The sequence below is a fragment of the Haemaphysalis longicornis genome, unplaced genomic scaffold (assembly GCF_048455015.1).
Source record: "Haemaphysalis longicornis isolate Haplotype H1 unplaced genomic scaffold, Haemaphysalis longicornis Haplotype H1 scaffold_3, whole genome shotgun sequence".
NCBI classification, from domain to species: Eukaryota; Metazoa; Arthropoda; class Arachnida; order Ixodida; family Ixodidae; genus Haemaphysalis; species Haemaphysalis longicornis.
Window position 1 is genome coordinate 59,286,691 of NW_027526335.1, and position 23,622 is coordinate 59,310,312.

At 46.1% G+C, this 23,622-nt stretch overlaps 1 protein-coding gene across 1 annotated transcript in view; it reads left to right on the plus strand.

The window, feature by feature from the left end:
* The first annotated feature begins 1,218 nt into the window (after positions 1-1,218).
* Positions 1,219-23,622, plus strand: part of LOC144173270 (uncharacterized) — a 90,985-nt gene continuing 68,581 nt past the window's right edge. The window contains exon 1 of the mRNA XM_077701756.1: positions 1,219-1,471. Within this exon, the coding sequence (XP_077557882.1) occupies positions 1,397-1,471 (75 nt within the window). The 5' untranslated portion in view covers positions 1,219-1,396. The remainder of the gene's footprint in view (positions 1,472-23,622) is intronic.

Genomic DNA, 23,622 nt, shown 5'->3' on the forward strand with positions numbered 1-23,622 from the left:
TTGAAGCAAGCAAGAAAATGTGTCAAATTTTACATATTAAACTCGAGGAGTTAAAAAACGTCGTGCACTAAGCCATAAAATCTAAGCAATATCGTCTGCTTAAGTTTATGGCTGAACTGAAGGAAACAGGAGAAAAAACGATGTTTCCCGCGGGGTAACAAAATATGGAATTCAGGGGTGAAGAAGCAAACTTTAATTTCCGTGTTTCTCTGGGCGAAACAAAAGACCGTCGGCAGAATATCTTAGTCCACGCCCCACTGCGGCTGTTCCCAGGCCTGAGAGTCACGGCTGGTCGGAGGCAAACAGGTAGTCTCTCAGCAGTTCTAGGTGCTTTAAAAACTCCGCGTGCCAACGACAAGACGAAGTATGCGAGCTGTTCGATTTAGTAGGGGCCGGCGGCCTCAGAAAGCGAAAGCGTCTGCAGGCTAGAAAAAAGGAAGAAAATAATGGGAGAATGAAGCACGCAAAATGAGGTTGGGTGAGGCGTTGTAATAAAAAGGGGATGATACTGGAGCCACTGCGCATTACACGGCTTCAATTAAAAGTAGCGGCCGTGGAAATGGCGCATTCTAAACGCTGGGTTAAAAAAATTCTCGCATCTCTACGAAGTGAATCATGACGAGTGGGCGAAGCACTGGGGATCGTTCTTACCGTAAATCACCCGTGAGAGTGCTTACTGCTGCTAAAACGATTTCCAATCCAATCCAATCCAATCCAATTTAGGCCAATCCAATCCAATCCAATTCCAATTCAATCCATTTAAATCCAATCCAATCCAATCCAATTCCATTTCAATCCAATCCAACCCAATGCTCCTCGCGCATGCGCGGCACACGAGCACGGACGCCGGACGCCGGACTCCGGACGGACAAGCCTCGGCCTTAAGGTGCTTCGCCCCTAAAAGAAAGGACGGGCAACACTGACGCGCTACAAAACTTCCCTTGAAGAGAAAGCGAGCGGTGAGCGACTCGATCAAAGAGACGACGATCAAAGAGACAGAGAGACGACGTCCGCATCTTTCCGCCTTCCAGCTTAGCGTGCGCAAAGTTTTCCGCTCGCTTCCCTTCAAAAACAGAATAACGGGAAACGTGCGGTAAATTGCGGGAGGAAAGGGAGTGACGAAGAGAAGGAAGGGGAGTTTGGGGAGGAAGAGAAGGCGACGGTTGCGACCTCCGGTGTTTGAACGCCGAGTCCGGACCGGCGGCGGCCGATATGAGCCCGGCGCGCCGAGTCGGCTTCGGCGAGTTGCTCGACCGACTTCGGCGCGGTTGCGTCGCCGGGAGGACGCGCGCTGAGCGGTGACGTCCCCTCGCAAGCTGTGCGGGCCACGTTGCTCCGAGTGATCGCTTTCCCAAGACCATCGCCGTAGTCCCGTCGTTATATCAATCACACCGACATGGCTATTTTACGGTCCTGCTGCTGCTGGCTATCAGTGCGCAAGGGGAGCTTCGCGTGCGGAATCTACACACTTGTGAGTCGAGGCACGCACCAAGTGCGTGTTTGTTCTTGCAAGCCATTGCTGTTGATTCTTTTCCCTAGATTAACTGCTCTGCTGTCGCACGCGCAACTTTTCGTTACATTGCATTTTTGTCATGACCAGTTTCTCAGAAGTTTCTAAGTGTACTGCAAAGTTTTCTCTTGTAGCTCTAAACGTAACCCCTTTCATCTTCGTGTTCATTATTACGCTTGGTGTTGGTTTTACCAGCGTTCACCGAGGCCAAAGCCGCCAGGCGGGACACTACGGACCCCCTTGAGTTAGTTTGATGAAGAAGTGCTCAAAATTAAAAAAAAAAAGTGGAAATGTTCTTGTTAAGTTATATAAGAATAAGGTTAGTGGACTCAAAATATTCCCTTTAGAAAACGGTTCTACGAGTTTTCTGAAAGTATCACCTAGTGCCAAAAAAGGGGGGGTATGGCTGGTGTTGCGCACAGACTCACGCCAGCAACTTCTTTTAAACTAAAATTTCAATTCGAGCTTGAAATTTGTTTACCGGTAGTCGTCGGTAAGTATGACGATGTGCTGCCTTTAGGCTATGACACGTTCTGCAGTGGTAGACCGCGAATATACAATACAAAGCACAGTTTAATCACAAAATGCAAATTTAGTTGTCCCCCCCCCCCTTTCTCAAATGTAATGCAATTTAGGTTTGGGAAAAAACCAATTATCATTGAAATACTTTTTAAAACGACAAGAGTGTGACGGCTTGTTGGCCCCTGCCGGGTACTTGTTCAGAGTTTTGCGTGTCGGCCAGAAAAAACAAAAAACAAAATGACTGCATGCAAGTACGCTTAATTTCTCGTGCTCACTGTCTATAAATTGTGGACCCCAATGTAGGAATAAGTGGCATCTTCGGGTAGCTGAGCAAAGGTTTAGGGCAGCTGCTTTCGCAGCGGGGCCATCGTCAAAATGTGAGAACTGCTCCGGTTATACGTAGAGAAAGTGTACGCAAGGTGCTGCGCGGGACCTCTGGATGATATGCAGGGAGCACAGCGGGGTTGCTCAGTGGCTAAGACATTGCGCTGTTTAGGCTTGAGGTTGCAGCTCCGATTCTTGGAAGGGGAGGCTGTACTTTATTTTTTTCCGCGAATATGTCAGATGAAAACGCCTCGCTGTACGCGGGCGTAAGCCGCTTTAAAGCTCTTTGCTAGGAGGTTTCTCACAGCCACGATTTACAGTCTTTGTAAAAAAAAAAAAAGAACCCGATTTAATGTTAATTATGCAAAAATCGGCATTAATGTAGAAGGCTAAATTGGGTAAAGTTCAACCATTGAACAAATCGGAGCGATTATCAGACGGGATGTTTCGTTTGACTCAAGAAACGGGATTTCATGGAACTCCGCTTAAACGTCCAAAGACCGTTTAAGCTTTTGGATCGAATAACGTATAGTATGCTACGAAATCTCTATTTTTATAACGCTTCTTACTTTCTCAAGACGAAAGCGCACCCAAAAGGCGCGACACCCCGCATAATAACGCGCAAATAGTTTGTTTGAGTTCCTAGAAAGAATATTAGAAATTTATTTTCGGCATTTCTGTCGCGTTTTTACCGGTATAACAACATTAAGTCACTATTTGATAATGTTTTTTGTCCAAACCACCAATAAAAAGTAAAGGAAATTTGCAGAAAAATAAATTGTGTCGCACTACTGGCCGCTCGGTTGTGTATACAAATGTTCGCTTTTTAAAGGACATTTTCGGAAATTTTATTGCAAGATTTCCCGATATGGTTGCCAAGAATTATTTCCTTCTTTGGCTAACATTTCTTCCTTCTTTTTTTTTCGAGGATTTACTGTGAGCATTACTTGCGATGACCAGTAGTGGCAATGATTGGAGCGCAATACATAAAACACGCACACACACACACAAAAAAAAAAAACAATTGGAAGAGTATCTTCAATGTGCTAGCCACTCTTGAACCACAATCTCCATAAACCCGACCGAAGGAAGATCCAATCAGTCGCGAAACATCGTTTCTTTGCTACCATCGACTTCAAGGCGTAAAATCTCAGCGAAAGTAAAAGCCTTGGTTCTTGCGTGTCCACACGAGTGCTTTGATGTTCTCTTGTAACATAAAAAAAAAACAAAAAACAAAAACGCGTAAAATGCACGAGGGTCCTCACAGCCTGGAGACTCAAATCGCTCCTTAAGAAAAAAAAAAAAAAAAGAAAAATAAGCCGCGTGCTTTAAACTGATTTTTCTTTTCTCGATCCACCTCCCCTAGGTCGGGTTCCGGTACGTTAAAATCTAAACTGTGAAGTTAGTGCAGCACATGCTGCAATGAATAATGTCATTGTGGTGCCCTCTACTACCTACCCAATTCGGTATTCCTCCGGCAGCAATATGCTGTTCTCGTGTCTTACTGGATAGCGGAGCACTTTCCTATAAGTTGTCGAAACGACCAGCAGCAGTCTATTTTTTCTTCCAAAAACTTCGCATTTATTTAGGAGCCAAAAAACGAACTGGTTTGCATTTAGCCCCGGATTTTATAGCTTGTAGGCATCCTTCTTGTACTCCCAAGAAACTAATAAAACGAGAAGAAAGTATTTATACTGCATGCTCGGTTTATTTTGTTTCGAAAGTATATTGAGGCTGCGGGCGTAGCTTTGCTCGCAATGTAGGTTTGGTTTCTACAATGCAGAAAATGAACTTGGCACCCCCAAAGTCACGTTGGCAGACAGTTCACAAAACGTTATGAAAGAGATGCCTTTCAGCTTTAAAACGTTTTGCAATCTGCTTGTGCCCGTTTAGATGTGTTTGTTATATTTGTACATGGCTATACACTGAACAACCAGCAGTGTTTTCAGCAAAATGAATGAATGAATGAATGAATGAATGAATGAATGAATGAATGAATGAATGAATGAATGAATGAATGAATGAATGAATGAATGTTAATTTCCACAAACACGTTCATGGAGATCAATAGGAAAAGAAAAAGTTGCAATCAAGCTACTTGACGTGCCCTACGCAAATTGACGGGTTCTGAAATGCACGACAAACCACATATTCAGCCAAGATTAAATCGAAATACGGAAAAATTAAGGCCCATGTTTTCCCAGCTGCGAAGCAAATTGCTCGAACGCGCGAGATTGAGCAGATAGAAATATAAAAAAAAACCCAACAAAATATAAAAATGTACATAACAAATCGGTATCGTATAACAGCGCACACACGCATGGACGAAAGAAGGGATCCTCAATAAAACCTACTCCTGTCGTTGTTTTGTTTACTTGTTCCGGCGCACGGTGTGTCACGTGGTGTAAATGCGATATATGTGTGGTCCTCAATAAAACAAAAGTTGATAGTCGGCGCTTGTGTGGCTTCCTTTTCTTCCGTCCATGTGTGTGTGCGCTGTTATGCGATATGAACTTACCCCAACTCGCCGAATTCGCTACTTTACACATACCGAATATTATTAAAGAAACAGCAAAGGTCTGCTCTCAAGCGATTACCTAAAAAAACGCTGGAAATCAGCTCATGAAAGCCTAAAGATCTAATTCAGAACCACCACACGATCAACTCAAAATTCGAAAATTAAAGAAGTCTGTGTGGATAGACGTATTTCTTTGCACCACTGCGATAACGTAAGTTTGGTGCAACGGAAGTACGACGTAAAAATGCTCATGCGTTAGTACATGGTACTCAGAATTTTTCTAACTGTTTGTAATGCAGTTACAAAAAACAAAATAAAGAACAATAAAAACTCGTTCTGTCGCTAGCGAAACGCGTAAAGTTTATAACACTTGATTGTGTTGCAGCTGGTGCAGTGGGTCGGCCAAATGGGGATATATAAGAATGGTAGGGCTTGAAAATATTTCGTGTCTAGTACGTGCCACGACGAACTGGGATTAATAAAGACGATGAGTTTTGCTTAGCTTACGTAAAGGCGCAAATCTTGGACTGTCTGTCTGACTGCCTGACACTCGATTAGACCTTCCGGACAAAAAAGAGCTTAGGAGTGTTTGAACGCGAAGAATGTACACAGACATAGACCCTTCAAAATTACTAGAACTGCACCCGTTGTTCATACTTTTCCACATGATTCAGCGCAAAGAAAACATAAATATTGTGTCTTCCTCCGTACAATAAGCGATTGGAATGTCTTGCCGGTCGAAACCTTCTTAACATATAATGAACCTCAGTTGAGTAATCAGTTCTTGGAGTAAAATTTAAGGCTGCCAACATTCCGTGCTGGGCCTCTGTAAAACCGGTTGCTCTGTTATTGTGTCAATTTCCGCTATTATTTTATTGTCTGTGCTTTATTGAGTGCTCTTTTGTTTCCCTGTTTCCCACACTATTAGAATTATATTTGAAATATGAACCTACATGCCACTTCTATTTTTATCCTTTGTTTCCTTCGAATGTTCATTGCTTTGTTATTCCTGCTTTCAATTTTCGCTTCTTTTTGTTGTTCACAACGGGCTGAGCTAATAGATGTTTTAATAGACCACCCCTGCTTGGGCCACCCATGTCATGCAGTATTGAATAAATATTAATAAAAATAAAGCATATGAAGTACAAAACGAGTGTATAGGCGTTCTCATAATTAAAGGTACAAGTTGGATGTATCGAACGTAACAAATACAAAAAGAAATAACAGGTTAAAAACGGTGTAGAAGAGAGGCGAGATGAAAGCAAATACTGAAACAAAAGTTGTGGGTTCGAGCTGTTTAAAACGCAACAAGAAGAACGAGTGGCAGGGGAATATTGTTTTTCGGATGACATTTGTAGTAAAGCGAGCCGATACGAGGCCACTTTCGTGCTTAGACTTTGGCGCTACTGTGACTGCGAGTCGAGTTTCTGTGGGTGAAATATTGGGACCCGAAAAATACTGCCCTGAAGCGTACTGCACCCGAAACGCTGGGCATGAGAAGTGCGTGCATAGCCTGGCGGCAATTGGAGTCGCGCGTGGTCAACTGCTCCCGGAAAAAAAAAATAACGCGTTAAAAAACGTTTTAAGGTTAGCTGGCGAGTTTATAAGTGATGCTGGAAGTCAATTTTTTTAGTGTGGGATTGGTTCAATATTTGTTTTTTAGTAACGCCTTAACAGTCTAGCATTCTTCCCACTCGTTTTTTTCCCGCGTGTAGGGCATTTTTATGTTATTTGTGCTTTCTACAAACGCTCAATAAATTGAGAGAGAGGTCTTCAACATAATTGGGTCGGGGGCCCCTTTGGGGCTTGCATAAGTGGTGGGGGACCCGTCGGTGAATACTGTGGATCCGCGTCATAGTGTAAAAAAAAATTGGCACTTGCGGAATAGATTGTAAACCGATTCAATGCCCATCTTTTGTGTCTGAGTGCTATGCTGATGAATGTCGTATTGCCAAACCATTTCTTCTTGGACCTAAAACTCGCCGAAACCGGGACCTATTTTATGCCTGCCTTTGGTGTGCCTGGCTTTCCCGCATAGCTGGGGGGTTGTAGAAAAAGCCGACGTTATTACTTGTACTACGTGGAGAAACTAAACGTACATGTCACGCAGCCAAGGTCACATTCTTTCGTTGTCGGCAAGGCTTGGTAAAAAAAGGAGAAAAGAACAAGGGGGCAGAACTGCTGACAAAGCTTCGGGAACTCCTGAAATGCCCTAGCGGAACCCTGGAATTCCGCAGACCCCCCTTAAGAACTGCTGGGCTGAGACATGGTTTCAAATAAGGTTGCAGTTTGAACCTTACGTGTTTTATGTTAGGCCTTTCTCGGCGATTTGGAGAGAGATAGTTGGGACATACAACTTTACGCAGAACGTCCAAATACACCAGCAAGCTGCAAGTACTTGAGAAAAAAATGCGGCAGGATTAAGGGGTTTCCCTTAATATGTGTCGATAGTGTCCAAGGGGAATACCTGCATAGGGGAAGTTTTGCCATTAAAGGGAGACCCAAAGGTTGAACACCCTTTTAATTTAACTCTTATATTACGCAGTTTATAACTTTTTGTTCTGTATTTGATGGTGAACGATGACGTGCCTGTTTAGAAAGGAGTAATTAAAGCTTCAGGATTTCTATACCCCGTTTGCCTGTCACATTTTTGTGGGTATGTACGTGCACGTCGCAAAAGTGGGAGACGAACGAACCAATTGAGCCCGTGTGGCTCCACGACCTAAGACAAGGCGGGGAAAATACCTAAGTGGACAGCGGAATTGTTCTCGGCAGCCTTAGCCACGCAGTGTATGCGCTAAAATTTTGCATTTTGCGCTGGGTTGTCGTATACATAGTATCTGGCAGTAAGAATGAACGATAGCCCTTTCGTTCACCGGATTCATACTACAAGTGGGGATATTTTACCTAAACTGGAGGTGAAATAAAGCTCATCGTATGCTGTAGACAGCCAGATTAATCGAAGCGTATAGGGTTAGGATTCTATGTATTCTTCGCATCCGAGAATGAAAACTCTCCAAGCTCACCGTGGCGCAACTGAAACAGTCTACAGCGAGTATCACAGAGCAGCTTGGTACACTAACAGCACGGGTCGATTCAATGTACAAGGAATCAGGTGCCTTGCACAAAAGAATCGAGGTGCTTGAAAAGTCTCCGAGCAGGCGTCGAGAGAAGCCTTACGACAGACCAAACACGCAAGATCCCCGGGAAGGCTTCTCAGGTAGTAGCAATGGCCCGTAACCACAAGTCGAAGCAAAGAACAACAATATGGCAGTGGAACTGCAGGAGTATTAAACCTAAAGTCGGATCCCTGCAGCAGTATATAGGAACCGTCAGTATTCTACCAGACGTAATTGCGCTCCAAGAAACCAATGCACCGGTCAAACTACCGGGCTACATGACTCACGGAGATTCCCAAATCAATAATTCAGCTACACTCATCAAAAAGGAAATCACAGCCATACAGCATTCGTTAACCCAGCATGAACCAATCGGAGTACTGTCCGAACTGATCCCCAGAAAAACAGGAAGAGCCCAGAGCCTGTTCGTTCTCAACGTGTACTGTCGCCCCAAGAGGAAACAGGCGGAGATAAAGCAAATAATTCAACAGGCGGTGCGAGTAGCGGCTGATAACCCGCTCATCATTGTAGGCGACTTCAACGCCGCTCACCCACTGTGGGGATACGGTTACACCAATAAAAGAGGCCCAGAACTCAGCCTTGCCATGGAGGAAGAAGACCTCACCCTGGTCACTGACCACTTGGTCCCCACACGAATGGGTAACAGCGTCACCAGGGATACTTGCCCTGACCTCACGTTAGTCAAGAATATTAGTGAGGTCAGCTGGACCAACACAGGTGAAAACCTAGGATCTGACCATGATATCATATCCACAGTCATCCTAGGTCCCGAGTACCGAGCCCACCTAGGTGAGGCCAAAATAACTGATTGGCACAAATTTCGTGAACGCCGGGAAGCCCAAGAATTTCTAGCGAGATTACAAACATACAGGAATGGGCCAGAGGAGTACGGGAGGACATGAGATCCACGACCCAGAAAGTAAAGACCACCACGCAAGTGCCTAGCGTCGATCCCAAGTTGCTTCACTTATGGGAGGCAAGAAGAGGACTGATCCGCAGGTGGAAAAGACAACGCCATAACAGAAAGTTGAAAAAGCGCATAGCCGGACTTACCGCGGAAGCGACGAAATACGCAGCACATCTGAGTCGAGAGAATTGGATCTCCCTTTGCGATGGTCTAAAGGGGACTCTCAGTAGCTCAAAGACGTGGAGGCTGCTGAGATATTTGATAGACCCGGCCAACAGCAAAGGCCAATCTCGCCGCACAATGACGACGGTTCTGCACTCATTTCCCGGGACGCAGTCAGAGCTACTAAAGAAATTGCAGGACAAATACTTGCCACCATCCCCTGTTACGCCTATCTCAGACTACACGGGAAGGCCAAATCCTGATTTGGACAGGGACATACAGCTATGCGAAGTGGAAGCTGCAATAGCAAAGCTTAGACGCAACACCACTCCGGGACGAGATGAGATTACCAACAAAGCGCTAGCAAACCTCGAGCCTTCCTCGGTGACTGCTCTCACCGCATACATGAACACCTGCTGGAAGAGCGGAACCCTCCCACCGGAATGGAAGACCGCAGAAGTGCGATTCATTCCCAAACCTGGCAAGGAACCACACATTGAAAACCTCCGTCCCATGTCTTTGACTTCTTGCGTGGGGAAGCTCATGGAACATATTGTCCTCACGAGGATGCAGAAATACCTAGAAAGCACCGGAAAACTGCCATCAACCATGTTTGGCTTTAGGCCGCATCTTTCAACTCATGATATCCTCTTACAACTGAAAGAAGATATCATGATGCAAGCCAACAGCAACACGCCAAAAGCCATACTGGCCCTCGACCTAAAGGGGGCATTTGATAATGTCACCCACCAGGCTATCTTAGTAAACCTCAATGGTCTAGACTGCGGGAACCGGACTTACAACTATGTCCGAGACTTTCTGTCAGGACGGAAAGCCGTTATCAAGATCGGAGACATTGCGTCGGACCCCATCGACCTCGGTGGGAGGGGTACGCCACAAGGAGCGGTTTTGTCACCCCTACTGTTCAATATCGCCCTTATTAGCCTCCCCGCTAAACTAGGGGTCATACCAGATCTGCACCATGGCTTGTACGCCGACGATATAACGGTGTGGACTGGAAAGGGCTCGGTGGGGGAAATGCAGGACCGCTTACAACTTGCCGTCGACGTAGTCAATGAATACGCGAAGAGCTGTGGCCTCTCTTTCTCACCGCAAAAATCAGAGCTCCTCATGGTGCACAGGGGAAGGCGGCAAGCCCCAAGCATCGAGATCATCTTGGATGGCCATACCATCAGGCCTTCCCGTCAGATCAAGATCTTGGGAATGTTCTTCCAGGCGGACAGCAGGAACACAGTTCTTATCAGCCGGCTCAAGCGCACTACCGCAAAAGTCACACATATGCTCCGAAGAATAACGACAATGTCTACGGGCATGAAAGAGGCGGACACACTTCGGCTCGTTGAGGCCTTTGTGATGTCCCGACTGGCTTACACACTTCCATATGCCATACTCAATAAGACTGAAACAGCTAAATTGGACGCATTAATCAGAAAGGCATATAAGCAGGCTCTGGGCCTCCCAGTAAGAACCTCGAATGAAAAACTTTTAAAACTGGGTATTCACAACACAGTGGCTGAAATCATCGAGGCTCATCTATCAAACCAGCGACAAAGATTGGGGTCAAGTATTACTGGGAGAAGCATCCTAGGCAGACTAGGAATGACGTCCCCTGAAGAGGTACAGTATCGGGATATGCCAATCGAACTGCGAGAGAAGATTGCAGTAGCGCCGATACCGCGCAACATGCATCCAGTACATCATGCAGGCAGAAGAGAGGCAAGAGCTCGTGCAATCGGAAGGGTCAATGACAACAGGGCCAGCACGGTCTATACAGATGTGGTTAACTACGCCAGAAGGGGATCGATGACCGCTGTTGTGACAACCGCAACGTCGCATATTACCAGCATTACCCTACCCTGCACGACCACTGACCAAGCAGAAGAGGCTGCCATTGTCCTGGCCATCTCTCAGACCACCGCAGATACAGTTGTCACAGATTCCCAACAGGCATGCCGAAATTACCTGCATGGAAGAATATCCAAATGTGCCTTAAATATTCTTCTTCAACGTCCGCTTCACCGACGAGTCAAAATACTCTGGACTCCAGCCCATTCGATCCTCCAGGGCAACAACACCGCCCATAATACTGCCCGAGAGCTATCCCGCCGGGCACCACGAGGGATAGAGGCTGCGAGCCCATTGCTCACCTACCACGAGATCAGCCAGCATTACAGGCTCGAGCGCAGGATTTACGCCCCGGCCCACGAATCCTTAACGAAAGCCCAGGAAAGAATACTTCGGCTGCTTCAAACGAATACGTTTCCCCACTTGACGAAATTGCGCCTAATGTACCCAACCCAGTACTCCGCTCTGTGTCAGTTTTGTGGCGAACCTGGCACGCTCTACCATATGGTGTGGGGTTGTCAGAAAGACCCCAAGTTGGACAGAATTTCTCGTCCGTCTTATGAGCAGTGGGAGAGCGTGTTGTCCAGTTCCAGTCCGGAAGACCAGCTTCGGTTGGTTGAAAGGGCTGTCGCAGCTGGCACCACGAATGGGGTCCTGAAATGAGAACACCACTCCACATTTTTTTTTTGCTAATAAAGAAGTTTATTCTCTCTCTCTCTCTAAAGCGCGAGGCGTTCTCTATGGGGGCGAAGCGTTGGAAAACGAACGTTCCTGTATGTTGTACCAGCACGTGGTCGTCACCAAATTCGCACGCCGTTCAAAACAGGATACCTCATCACTTGGACCGGCATAATTGGAGATTTGTGGGAAAGGCCTTTGTCCTGCAGTGGGCCTATATAAGCTGATGATGATGATGATGATGATGATGATGATGATAATGATGACTGGGATATGCATCTTGAGTAGATTGATTATCAATACGCCCCATTTACAAGATCCGTAGCGTCAAAATAAAAGTGTGTGCGTGTATCTATGTACCTTTTTCACGAATGGCTGCCGTCAACGATCACGAAAAATAAATTCTCCCTACCTTTCATGTAAATTCTGGGGCACATTTATGTTTTGTGGTAAAGAGATTAGGTGTTAATTTACTTTCACAAAATGTGGGTCATGATTTCACAGTAATGTTTAATAGCTAAAATTTCCACTTTCTGTTAGGCGTTCACTAGAAGTTCCCGTGCGTATTTTACGCGTAATACAGAATTACCCTTTAACGTACACAGGCAAGCTGCAGCAGCAGCAGTTTATAATGTGCTGTGCGAAACTTTGACCACTTGATCAATGCGGAGGTCTAGTGCTCTGGACGCTTGGGGCGAGAAGGCGGCTGTAGATGATCCATCAGAGTACATTTGCATATAATCTGCATAATTTTCTTGCAAAAGGGTACCACGACTACAGCGACTACCGGAACTTACAGCTTACCCGATTCAATGGGCCATCTTTGCCGGTCCAAAAGCTGCCCTTCAAGCACTAAACCCAATAGCGGTCTATAGTCGGGAGAATATTTTACTAAGCACGCACGCACGCGCGTGTGCGTACGTGCGGGCGCGTTTGTGTGCGTGCAGGTGCGTGTGTGCGTGCTTGCGTGCGGTCTTTCCTTATTTAGCCGCTTCCTTCAGCTCTTGTTAGTTAGCAGTAAAACTATACCCCTTCTACACAGGAAAGCTTGAAGTAGACAACTGATTTTTTTAGGTATAATTATGACTGAACTCGCATTTATCTCTCTTTTCATGTTTTAAGGGTCAATATCTTACTGCCCTTTTTAGAACAAGTAGAAAAAACTGAACTGGCCACATTTTACCAGATGTTGTAACTTTATAAATGTAGTTTAGAAAAAATATGTGAGGCGGTTGTCTCGTTTTTTGTTTCGCTTTTCGTATTTCCGTGGCTCAAAACAACTGCTGCTACCGCGATTGTTTAATATGTATTTTCGGAATATTGTTCTACCAATAGAGGGCAACCCGTTGTTCCACTTTAGTGAGGCGAACCCACCACACCTAGTGACGGCTGAACGACCGCCGTTTGCTCTATTAAAAGTTTTTTTTTTCTCTCTCTGTCCCTATAAGAATAAACGCATAGCATCGTTCTGCTTTCGACTTCATCTGCGCAGAGAACCCATTTGAGGTTCAACTGATCCCTTTTTCTCACCATCATCTGATCACACAACTTCAGCTATGTACCGCGGCAATATGAAAACTAAAAAAAAACATCAGCGCATCCTTACAGTTTCGCGGCAATTGCGTTGACTCTTAAAAAGACCAAACATTTTGCTGTTTGCGCGAGACGCAGTTTGCTTTTCTTGTTTGTGTCATTGCGTATAAGAATGAGTGCATATAAAAGCTCGAGTTGTTAACGTAAGGCGATAATTAAAGGAAGTAGCATTGAGGGGCAGAATGCAGATAGAGAAAAAAAAAATTTATTGCGCGAAGAGTGGACTCTTGGTTTTGGGGGCAAATAGGGGAGAGAAAAGGGGTTGAAGTGAGCTTTTGGATGGGGAGGGTCTTGGTCTTGTAATGGGTCTTCTGGGAAAAGGAGGACATCTGTGGCGCATGGTTTCGTTAGGAAAATAGGAGCTGGCCCGTCGCTCTAAACAGCTTGGGCTAGACCACTTGAGATTGCGAATTGTAGAATTAGGTGACAGTTGGAAGGGTCGACGAAGTGAGGGTTATGGGTACTGTGATATCGTCGGTGGAGATGGAGGGAGGGAGAGAAGTTTGAGTAACAAGTAAATTTAGGAGAATCAAATCAGGTGATATACATCACCTTAGGTGGTGGTGGAGTGGCACTCCGGGAATCGTGGTGTAGTGGCAGGAGCGTATTATTTGCGTGGGATTTTGTTAGTATTATAACTGGCATTGGTTAGGTCCTCGCTAATGAATGACGGCAGTTCTTGGGAGCTTGGGTACAGCAGCGAGGAATCCGGTTTAGGCGAGGCTTTTGAGGCGGAGTTTATTTCTTATAACGCTGGATCCACACCGCTGGCGAGGAGAAGGCCTCGAAGCGGCGAAGCCAGATATTGATTTCGCGGGAACCGCCGATATTTGTGAACGCAAGCGCTCATGCGCCGCTGCTTGAGCTGTCTCATACCCCGCTTCGGAGGCCCCCCTCACGACCCGCCGTCAAATCGATGTCGTTGTCGAAGCCGTTCCAGAAGAGTGTGGTTGTCTGATGAATGAGGATATGGGTAAGCGGGTAGGGGGAGGGGGTGAGTTTTTGCTTATTGCTACCGCTTCAAACAAATCGGTAACGATACGAATTTGGGTCGTCGGCAGTTGCCCCGGGAAACCTCCCTTTGGGAAATCAAAAGCCTAAATAATCGTGCAAAGTTCTTCAGTTGAAGTTGCATCTGGAATCCAATCGGAGTAATTATTTGGTGGTAAATCAAGGGACGCCCAGGCTGTGCTGATAATGTATGGTGTGAAACGCGTCAGCCATTATAGAAGTTGCTTGGGTTCGTTTGTTTCTGTTTTGAACGGCTATAAGTTATAATACTTTCGCACTCCTCTTTCATAAATTTCTAGAGCAAATTTTTTCCACATTTGAACCTCCTAGCATTAATAGTTTTATAGATATAAACGTTGTCTTTTTTTCGGCGCGGAGGTGACGGCATTGAGTCACATTTGGTGTCAAGGCAAGTAAAACAAACCTAGCTTACTTCCGCGACATGGTGGCCCCTGAAAGGCCATACTCGCGTTATCGTGGGGCTGTTCCGATAGTTTGACAAGTTAAAAAATTCGCTAGGCGCATTTTTGGTAAAGTTACAGCCAAAATGCCAAATGTAAGCAAAACAGTCACCTAGCTTCGAAAAGCTTCACGTCATGCCGGACGTGTTCAGGCGGAGCTGCGCGGATTCTCACATTTTCCACAGGAAGTCTTCAGTTAAGTTCTAATCCTTTCGCAGTCCTCTTTGATAAAGTACTAGAGCACCTTTGTACCAAATTTGAACCTCCTAGCATTATAGCTTTACAGATCTAAACGTTTTTTTTTCGGAGCGGAGGTGGCCGTGTTGAGTCACACCTGGTGTCAAGGCAAGTGGTGGCCCCTTACAAGTTATGGGCCCCGAGGCCCACCACTGGAGAAGCCAGCGCTGCGATAGTTTTAATGTCCCTTGTAGGATCACCGTTCCTATCTTGCGGCGTAGTTGGCTTGCAGCACGTGACCCTTCGCTTAGGACGCGCGTTCTAAAAGTATTTTTAAATGCGAATGCACTTCTTAAGCGAGCCTGAATCGCCCGCCGCCGTTGTCCGCATAGCAACAGCTGCGGGAACTTCTTGGGGGCCCCCGACGCTTGGTTGTCCTATTCTAAAACTCCCCATTTCCCCAAATCATTAACGACGTGTTTCGCCCCTTACTTAGTCTCGCCTTCTGTGAGTTGTTCTGGGTTCCGAAATTGATGCTAGAGAAAGGCAGGCTAGGTGTAAACAGGCAAAAGCCAACTTTGCAATTATAAATTCCTACGCCTAGGTCCTGACTAAAACTAAATATAGTCATGTCCAAACCCGCTCGAAGGGAGAGGCGGTATTGGTGAACGATGTAAAATTTCCTTTGCATCAAGCCAGTTGATCGCTCTTTTTTTCTTGCAGTTTATTTGCTTCTTACAGTCATACCTCATGCTTCCTACAGTCATACCTCACAGTTTCGAGAACCCTTGGGCGAATACAAAGTGTGCATTAGGCAGTTATTTACCAACTTCAGTGGGAGATGTCAACCTTATGCGAGAAACAACTTAACAGCGCATTACGTGCATAAAGGGCATTTTAAAGAATTTAGGTTGTCGGGACCCAAAAATCTTTCGGGCTTTTCTTTTGTGCAACTAGATTTTCGAATTGGTTGAGAGGGAGAGAGCCGCAAAATTTGAAATGCCAAGGTCCCCCCAAATATTGTGATTGGTCCGACCAACTCGATATTTTTCCGTTCACTCTAACCGCTCTCAGAGCCGTTTCACTAACTGTTCCTGGAACGGGTTCTGAACAGTTCCTTCGATTCGTTCCGGTCATAAAAGATCCCCAGGTGGCCAAAATTAAACCGGAGACCAGCGACTACGGCGCCTCATCACATGCGTTGTGTCGGCGGGTTAAACACTGCAATCAACCAAAATCAAAATCGATTCGTTCTGGTTCGGGTTCAGTACCAAAATTGCGACAAAAAATATGGGTTTAGTTCAGTTTCGGTTCTGAAAAAAAAATTAGGGTTCGGTTCCGGTTTTCAATTAGTTTCTGGTTTCGCTTCGACACCCTGGTTTCAATAGGTATGATACGCATCGTTAAACATTCATAGTTTAGCAATAGCCGCGGTCGATATTTGAAGCAAGTAAAATGCAACTGTTAGCTGTCCTTCGCATAGTTCTTAGCAATGCGTTGTGCTACATTTTTGATGATGGCCTTGGCAACCTTCAGGAATATGAGTACGGGATACCCAGCTTCGCGTTCGACACAGCACAGCTGAGATTGGCACGAATAGATTAAAAATATGATCAACACCATTCCAAGCGCGATAATAAAACCTATAGTGTTATGTGTCTATGTGGAAGTTTTATGTAAAGAGAAAAGAGGAAAAATGGTCGCCATCCCGCCCTGCGAAAGTGGATGTCCAGCGAAGCGGTTGTAACCCACCACAAATGCTTTTCATCGTCTCGGCGGGCTTGCCGCTTGCGCTCGGCTTCTCTGGCGTCAAATGTTGTGTCCTGCCTAACCTGACGCATGCGCTCGGCGTCTTGGGCAAGAACTGCTCTATTTAGTAACACTAGACCTACCTAGCTTTCAAACGTAATCTGAAAATATAATCTTTATCAGGAACACATGGGGGGGGGTCCCATTGTTTACAGACGCCTCCATAGTGCGGCGTCGATGCTTGGTTTGTGTATTTTAAAACCCATACTGAGCTCTACCCGTTCTACATGGAGCGAATTTCGCCTGCGAAGCCGCTGGAACGAACATTCGCACTTGCGAAGTTCGCAATGTCTGGAATTGTCCTCTACATAGGGCCTGCGAACGCCGCGATTTTCGCATTTCAGATGCGCCTTGTTTGCAGACTGAATTAAGTTTGCCACCAGCAAAGGTTGTTGTGATTTTAACAAGGGTGGTTTCATTTTACTTCCTTGGCAAGTTGTTTCTGCCTCGTGTGGGGTAAATATAAGTTTATTTGCGGTTTTATATAAGAATCGCCAATTCTTTATCAATATACGCGCACACAGCAGAGAAGACAAACGTTTTGGTGTGCCCGCGCTTTTGTCGCGCTCATACAAGCAACGCCATCTGGTTTCCAAGCGTGCAAGTGGTGCCGAGCTGTGCTCCTATTGGCCGCAGGTCCGGCCGCTCTACGCCGCGCACGCCGCATGAGCGGCATTTGCTCGACCGCTTCAAATGTTTGGCACTTTTCCGCAGCAACGAAAAAAGGTGGTTTTGCCGCACGAGCGGCGCCGCATCAGCGAATTCGCAGGCGAAATCGCTCCATGTAGTACGGGCTTTAGGCGATAACTGCTGGGTCCTGGTTGGGGTTTTTGTTTACGACACGAAATTTTCCGACCAACTAGAGGCAAACAGCTTATCAGTAAAAAAGCTAAAGGAAAATCTTTAAATGAGTGCGAAGTAGAGATTAATAAGGGTAAAAATTCGGAAGTCTGAGGTCCTATCGGTAGACGCGAAAAAAGGATCTTGCTCCTGGAGGTATTTTTTTTATCACAAATTTTTCGGGGCCGAGCGCATCTCTTTATGGAGTGCTGGACTGAGATCATTCAGTGTAACAATGCATCTGGTGCCAGGGGCATGCATCGTCTGGGTGGCCGTTGCATGGCGCAAGGCTGACATATTGGACTGGGGAGTCGTATTCAAAGCGCCGAAAGAACGACTGGGAGCACCATATGGACAGAAGCACTGCAACACGTGTCCAGAGGAGCCAGTGTTCACCACGGAGTTTCGAAATTGGCTAGACTGACGGAACTACGTTGGCCGGCCTGGTCCCGAGAGAATATTGCAGGCATATCGAGCGACGTCGGAAAGCGTCTGGGACGAGGGGTGGGCCAACTGCAGAGGTCGCTTAGTTGCACTGGGTGCCACTGACCGAGGTGAAAGTGCACGGGAAATCTTGTTAAGCATCCTGGACCTAACAGTACACAATAGACTTACCCCATGGAAACCTCTCCGTGAATTTTGTCTCGGTTGTATCTGCATGCTTTAGGTGAATGGAGATTTGAGCAGTCCCGACTGTCAGGGGTAAACAAATCACTAACCGTTCATTGCCCCCTTTGTTATGCGCCACACATATTTAGCATTTGTTCAGAGAAAATTATGTTCACGCAAAAAATAAAGGTAAGTGAACATTGAACAATAGCTTGTTTTAATGTCGCTCAATACGAAAGGAAATCTCGAATGTAGGCGTAGCAATAGAGCAGCCTGCAGGTTTTGAAAGAGTACTCTCCACTGTCTTGTTTCGGCGGGTAGACCGTGGAAGTGTTGTGCAACACATGTTATTCCCACAGTGATTTTAACGAACGCTTTGGCCACACGCTTTTTGCAGGCATAAAATGATGAGGGAGGGGGTGTCGGACCCAAAAGCTAGTAATATGAATTCCGATTAGCGTTCAATCGATAGCAAACAGGCTGCAAGTGCACAGGCTTCCGCTGGTTTGCATAGATTTGAGGTTAGCGTTCAATCGATAGCAAACAGGCTGCAAGTGCACAGGCTTCCGCTGGTTTGAATAGATTTGAGGAAAAAGGTTGCACCGACTTTGCGCAACCGATGCGAAATTCTGTAATGGAGATTATAGCTAAAGCACTGTTCACAGTAACAGCAAAACGTCCCCGTACCTGAGCGCCCTAGTCGTTGCTGCACATAGTCTTAAAATTCGGATCATAAAGTTTCCACTCAGACCGTTCTAGAAAACAGCTCGCGTCATTGCCCCGCGTCTACAGGGTATCCCAGTCAATCGATCAAATTAGAACAGCCTGCCAGGGTCTTGGCTGAGGCAGCCATCAAAGACGTGAGGGTTGACCCACCGTCTGATTTTACGCATCTCCCATTACTCCGGGAGACGCTGATGAAGTCACGTTTATGGTCTCACGAAACCACGCTGGGAGGATGTGGCAATCGCCCCTGTGGAAATTTTCAGACAATCTATTTACATGTTCGAACCTTCTTTCTTCCGTGTAGTTTCTCTGGAAAAGAGTAAAAAGTATAGTAATCACATTGTGGTATGGCGCCTGAAACCATAAAAGAAAATCGAAGAAGAAAAGGCTGGGCACAAGATGTCGCCGCATTCAAGTCAGCCAGGAATCGGGGAAAGGTCGGACAGGAAAGACAAGGAGGAAGAATCTCACGCTGGAGAAGAAGCAGCTCCACGGCGGCACTTCCAGGGCCTGTCTTCGGGACGGCCAGGTGACCTGTGGCCGTCGTAAAGACGCCCGGGCACCACGTCGCCGGCAGCGCTGGGCTGTGGTGATATTTTCACAGCCACTAACCTCCAATATCTTCGTTGTCCTGCTAACCTTGTCCTCCCCAGCACCTCTCCAACACCGGGCCGCATCAACGAGCCCGCTGCCTCTGAGACGCTTGCCTCTGCCCATCACCTGGTGCCCTCAACGCTGTTGCCCGAGCCGCGACCACCGGTTGCATGGCATGAGGAACTTTCTTTATTTTTACTTCCGTAGGAACTAATTTACCCATTGTTGTATTATTTATCGTCCCGTCTTTGTGATCGCTCATCGTAAATGTAAACGTCCTCTCTTCTACCGAAACCCGTGTTGCGATCCCTCATTGCTGCGTCCCTCCAACTGGTCCTTGTGTCTTCCGAACTTTAACATCATCACGCACATTTGACGAGAAGGTTATTTTAAGCAACTCAAACAAACTACCTAAGACCCGATTTTATGATCGCGTCGCGAGGTACATGCACACTTTTCCCCTCACATCGATGACACATGCTTCCTGCAATGTGCAGTGTTAACGAATATCAGCAGCTGTTTCACGAAGTAATACAATGCAAGCAAGAAAACCGGATTCGCCGAACTGATCTGAACGGTGACCAATTGGATCGGCACCACAAAAACATGGTATATGCAGAGACATCCAAACGCATAAAAAGATAGGGGCCTGGCACGTTGCCTAGTACTCGTGGCTGCTGTACTTCCCAAGCACAGAAAGTGAATTTAGTTCCGTCGGCTGTATGCGCTGTCATGAACACTTTCTGCGTATAAAATACATGCTTCTCATGCACACCGATGCCCAGTGCACGCAAAAGGCCTGAATAAAAAACCCGAGAAATCTGGAAAAAAGAGCCATTCCTTATCTTCATCTCCCCCCCCCCCCCCCGTAAATGGGAAGATATTCAATCAAATGCCAAAATTAAAATATTTTTCTGAATTCCACTTTAACTATACAAACTCTGAAAAGTCCCAGACTAACGGCTCGCCTTACACAGTTCCGAAGCGCGTTTGATACGTGCCAAGCTGAACCTTAAGGGCGCGCATAACATGCCTCTGCGATTTGGTTGCAGTGATTGAACTGGTGAAGGTATTGGTTCCAGGGGTGATTAGCACTTCGCGCTGCTCCTCTGACTTCAATTGACCGGTGGTACAGGCGACCGAGGTTAGGGCTTCGTCTGCACTCCCACAGCAAAATGTGCACGCATCGTGCAAAGAAAGCGTTACAAACGGCTAGAAGCTCTTTCCCCCCCAAATTTTCATAATTACAGAAATACCAAAAAAAAGTTTTTTCGCAGTCAAAATTTTCCCAAATTTTTAATCTCTGCTTTCCAGGAAGAACTTCGGAAGTGTAAGCGGCGTGTCTCCAGTGGCAAAAAACGAGGGATGCTCGCACTAAAGCGTAAAACGTGAAGGTAGCGAAGGTGTACGCGATCTTTACGACCATCACGAACGATTAAGTCCATGATTGCACCCGATTCGCGTCTTCGCTGCAGCAACGACAATGACTTCATCATTGGTGCTATAAGTATGAGCTTCCTTAATTTTTTTGGAAGTGATAATCATTGAACATCACCTTCGAGGGGCGTACGTTATGACGTGTCTTTCTCCTTCCGAGCAAGTGTTGCCATGATTAAGGCGAGCGCTGGAGATTTTTTTTCTCCCAATCTTGGCCGATCTCCCTAAGTGGGTATGTGTGGCTTGAAAAACGTGCATAGGGGACGCTGGGTGGCCGTCGCGAGGCTGGAACACGTGAGCGCCAGGCACTTTCTTGTTTTTTAACTGCCGGGAGGTCACCGCAGTCTTGGCCAATCACTCTAAATAAGTGTGCTTGGCTTGACAAACGTTCGCAGAGGATGCTCGGTGGTCGCCGTGAGGCACGCAAGGGAGCGCTGGGCATTTTCTTGTATTATTTTCTTGGTTTTCTGACGAAGCAAGAAAACCAAGAAAAGCCTTGGTTTTTTTTAACTGCTGGGCTGTCACCGCAATTTGGCCAATCTCTCCAAGTGGGTATTCTTGGCTTGACAAATGTTCGCAGGGGACGCCGGGTGGTCGTCACGAGGCTCGCACCCACGAGTGCTAGGCATTGTCTCGGTTTTTTCAACTGCCCGGCGGTCGCCGCGAGGCCCATGCTCACGTTCACGCACTGGGCAATTTCTTGGTGTTTTGAACTGCGCACACGAAAATTTACGATTTGCCAAACAGCAATCGCTGTTAAAACGAGAAGGTGTAGACAGCCATTACGTGCCAAAAACAAAACAAAACAAAACAAAACAAAACGAAACAACTCTAGTTGTCTTTTGTGCATTTCAACTTCGGTGTAAGAAATGGAGGATTTTGAATACAAATATACTTTGCTGCAAACTTTGCAGGCGCCCTCTTCTACGTTCTTTCGATGATGTTACAGTCTCTGTGCGTAAGGAACTAGCAAAGAAGTATAAGGAGAACAAAAAATTGCATGTGATTCTATGTGGGCGGGGCTTATGTTAGACGTGTAGGTTTCTTCTCGCTCTTACTCAGGCGCAACTACTTGAAGTTAGGTTTCCTCGTAGAATTTATATACTAACCCCAAAATGCTGCTACTACTACAATTAAAGTGCTGCAAACGAAGCGCCCACTTTTCCCTGATGATCAAACAAAAAATACGCAGACATATCAGGTGTAATGCTCTGTTAGTACATTCGCATTTAAGCGAGCGTAAAAATGGGAACACTTTTGAGATAATTAACGCCCGTATGACAAAAGAAAAAGGGAAGAGCGACTATAGTTCTTTCGCAACTCGAGAGGAAAGTAAGATGTCTGCAAAAATAGACCGCTGACTATGCCCAGGAAAATAAAAAAGGTGAAAGGAGCCCCATACGTTTTGTGGACTTGACTTGTTATAGTTCATTATTACTCCACAAAGCTAATGAGTGCAGTGGCAAGTAAGACCACAGGGATCAAAGAAAAGGCCTTTCACTGCCCGTAATTTGGTGTCCTCTATGCGCAAAGCTCCCAAATTTCTTTGGCTTTTAAAAGTTCTTGCTTAAACGATCTCATATTTATCTTTATTCTTTGAAATGTGCACGCCATAAGCAAGCTAAACACTAAATCCAATACATTTGGGATGTCCTCTGGTTCGCCTCGTTGGGTTGACCTGAAATTCCGGCGCCTATTTATTCTGCTTGAGTGACTTATTTACCCGCCTTTGGTGTCGTTCAACGCCTTGGAGCAAAATTCTTTCTCAAAGTTAATGCAATTTATGTCTCCTGCAGCAAATTAGCGTTATTAGGTTCCATATGTCCATTCAGGTAGAATTTGTTACAATGCTACTGTACAGTGCTTGTAGAAAGAACGTTAAAGGGATAACTTAGAAGTTATGCTTTCTCCCACACCACGGGTCAACGCAATGAATACAAAAGTCCAAATACGGTCCTTCCTTTTTGCGTTATACTTACCAGGGTGTCGGCTTCAAGGTGACCGCAGTCAGAGTTGCTGCCACAGATTCGCGTGTTCCTTACAGTTTGACAAAGACATGTTTCGAAGTGAGAGATGCACAGTTAACTAGCGTACCTTTATTATGCGCACAATTATGAGTGCAGATTCTGACCTGATCGTAGGCTAATTACTGCCCGTCTGTTGGTGTCGCGCACGGGCGACCTGCGCTACATTTCAACCACGAAGAAAAACCGTAAATATCCAGAAGCGAAACAATATTCTGATAAAATATCAGAAATATGGACGCTGACCGTTCCAAGCGATAAACTACCGAGCCAAAATCCAATCCCCGCAACCACCTCCCCCTTGCTTTTTTTTTCGCATTGAAGTCAGTTGAGTCACGAGGAGGAGGAAGGAGGAAACAACTTTTATTGTCAGACAGAGCGCGTTAAGCGCCCGATGGGGTGGCTCCCTCTTCACGGGTTCCATATGCTTCCAGGGCCGCCTGGCCCCGTCCTGTGGATCAGTCGGAGCTGGTCTTCCAGGGCGGGGCTGGATGGCAAGATCTCCCATCGCTCGTCAACGGTGAGGATAGTAGGGGGATTACTTGTGGGTATAGGTGGGGGGGCGGTCTTTGGAGAAATTACACTCTCCTATGACGTGCCACGAAAAACAAAACAACAACAAAGCTTCCGGGAAAAGGGCTTTGTGACTTTATTTTTTACCCCAGAAGCAAAGAGGGACATTTTAGTGCGCATGAACGTTAGTGTGGCGAAGAG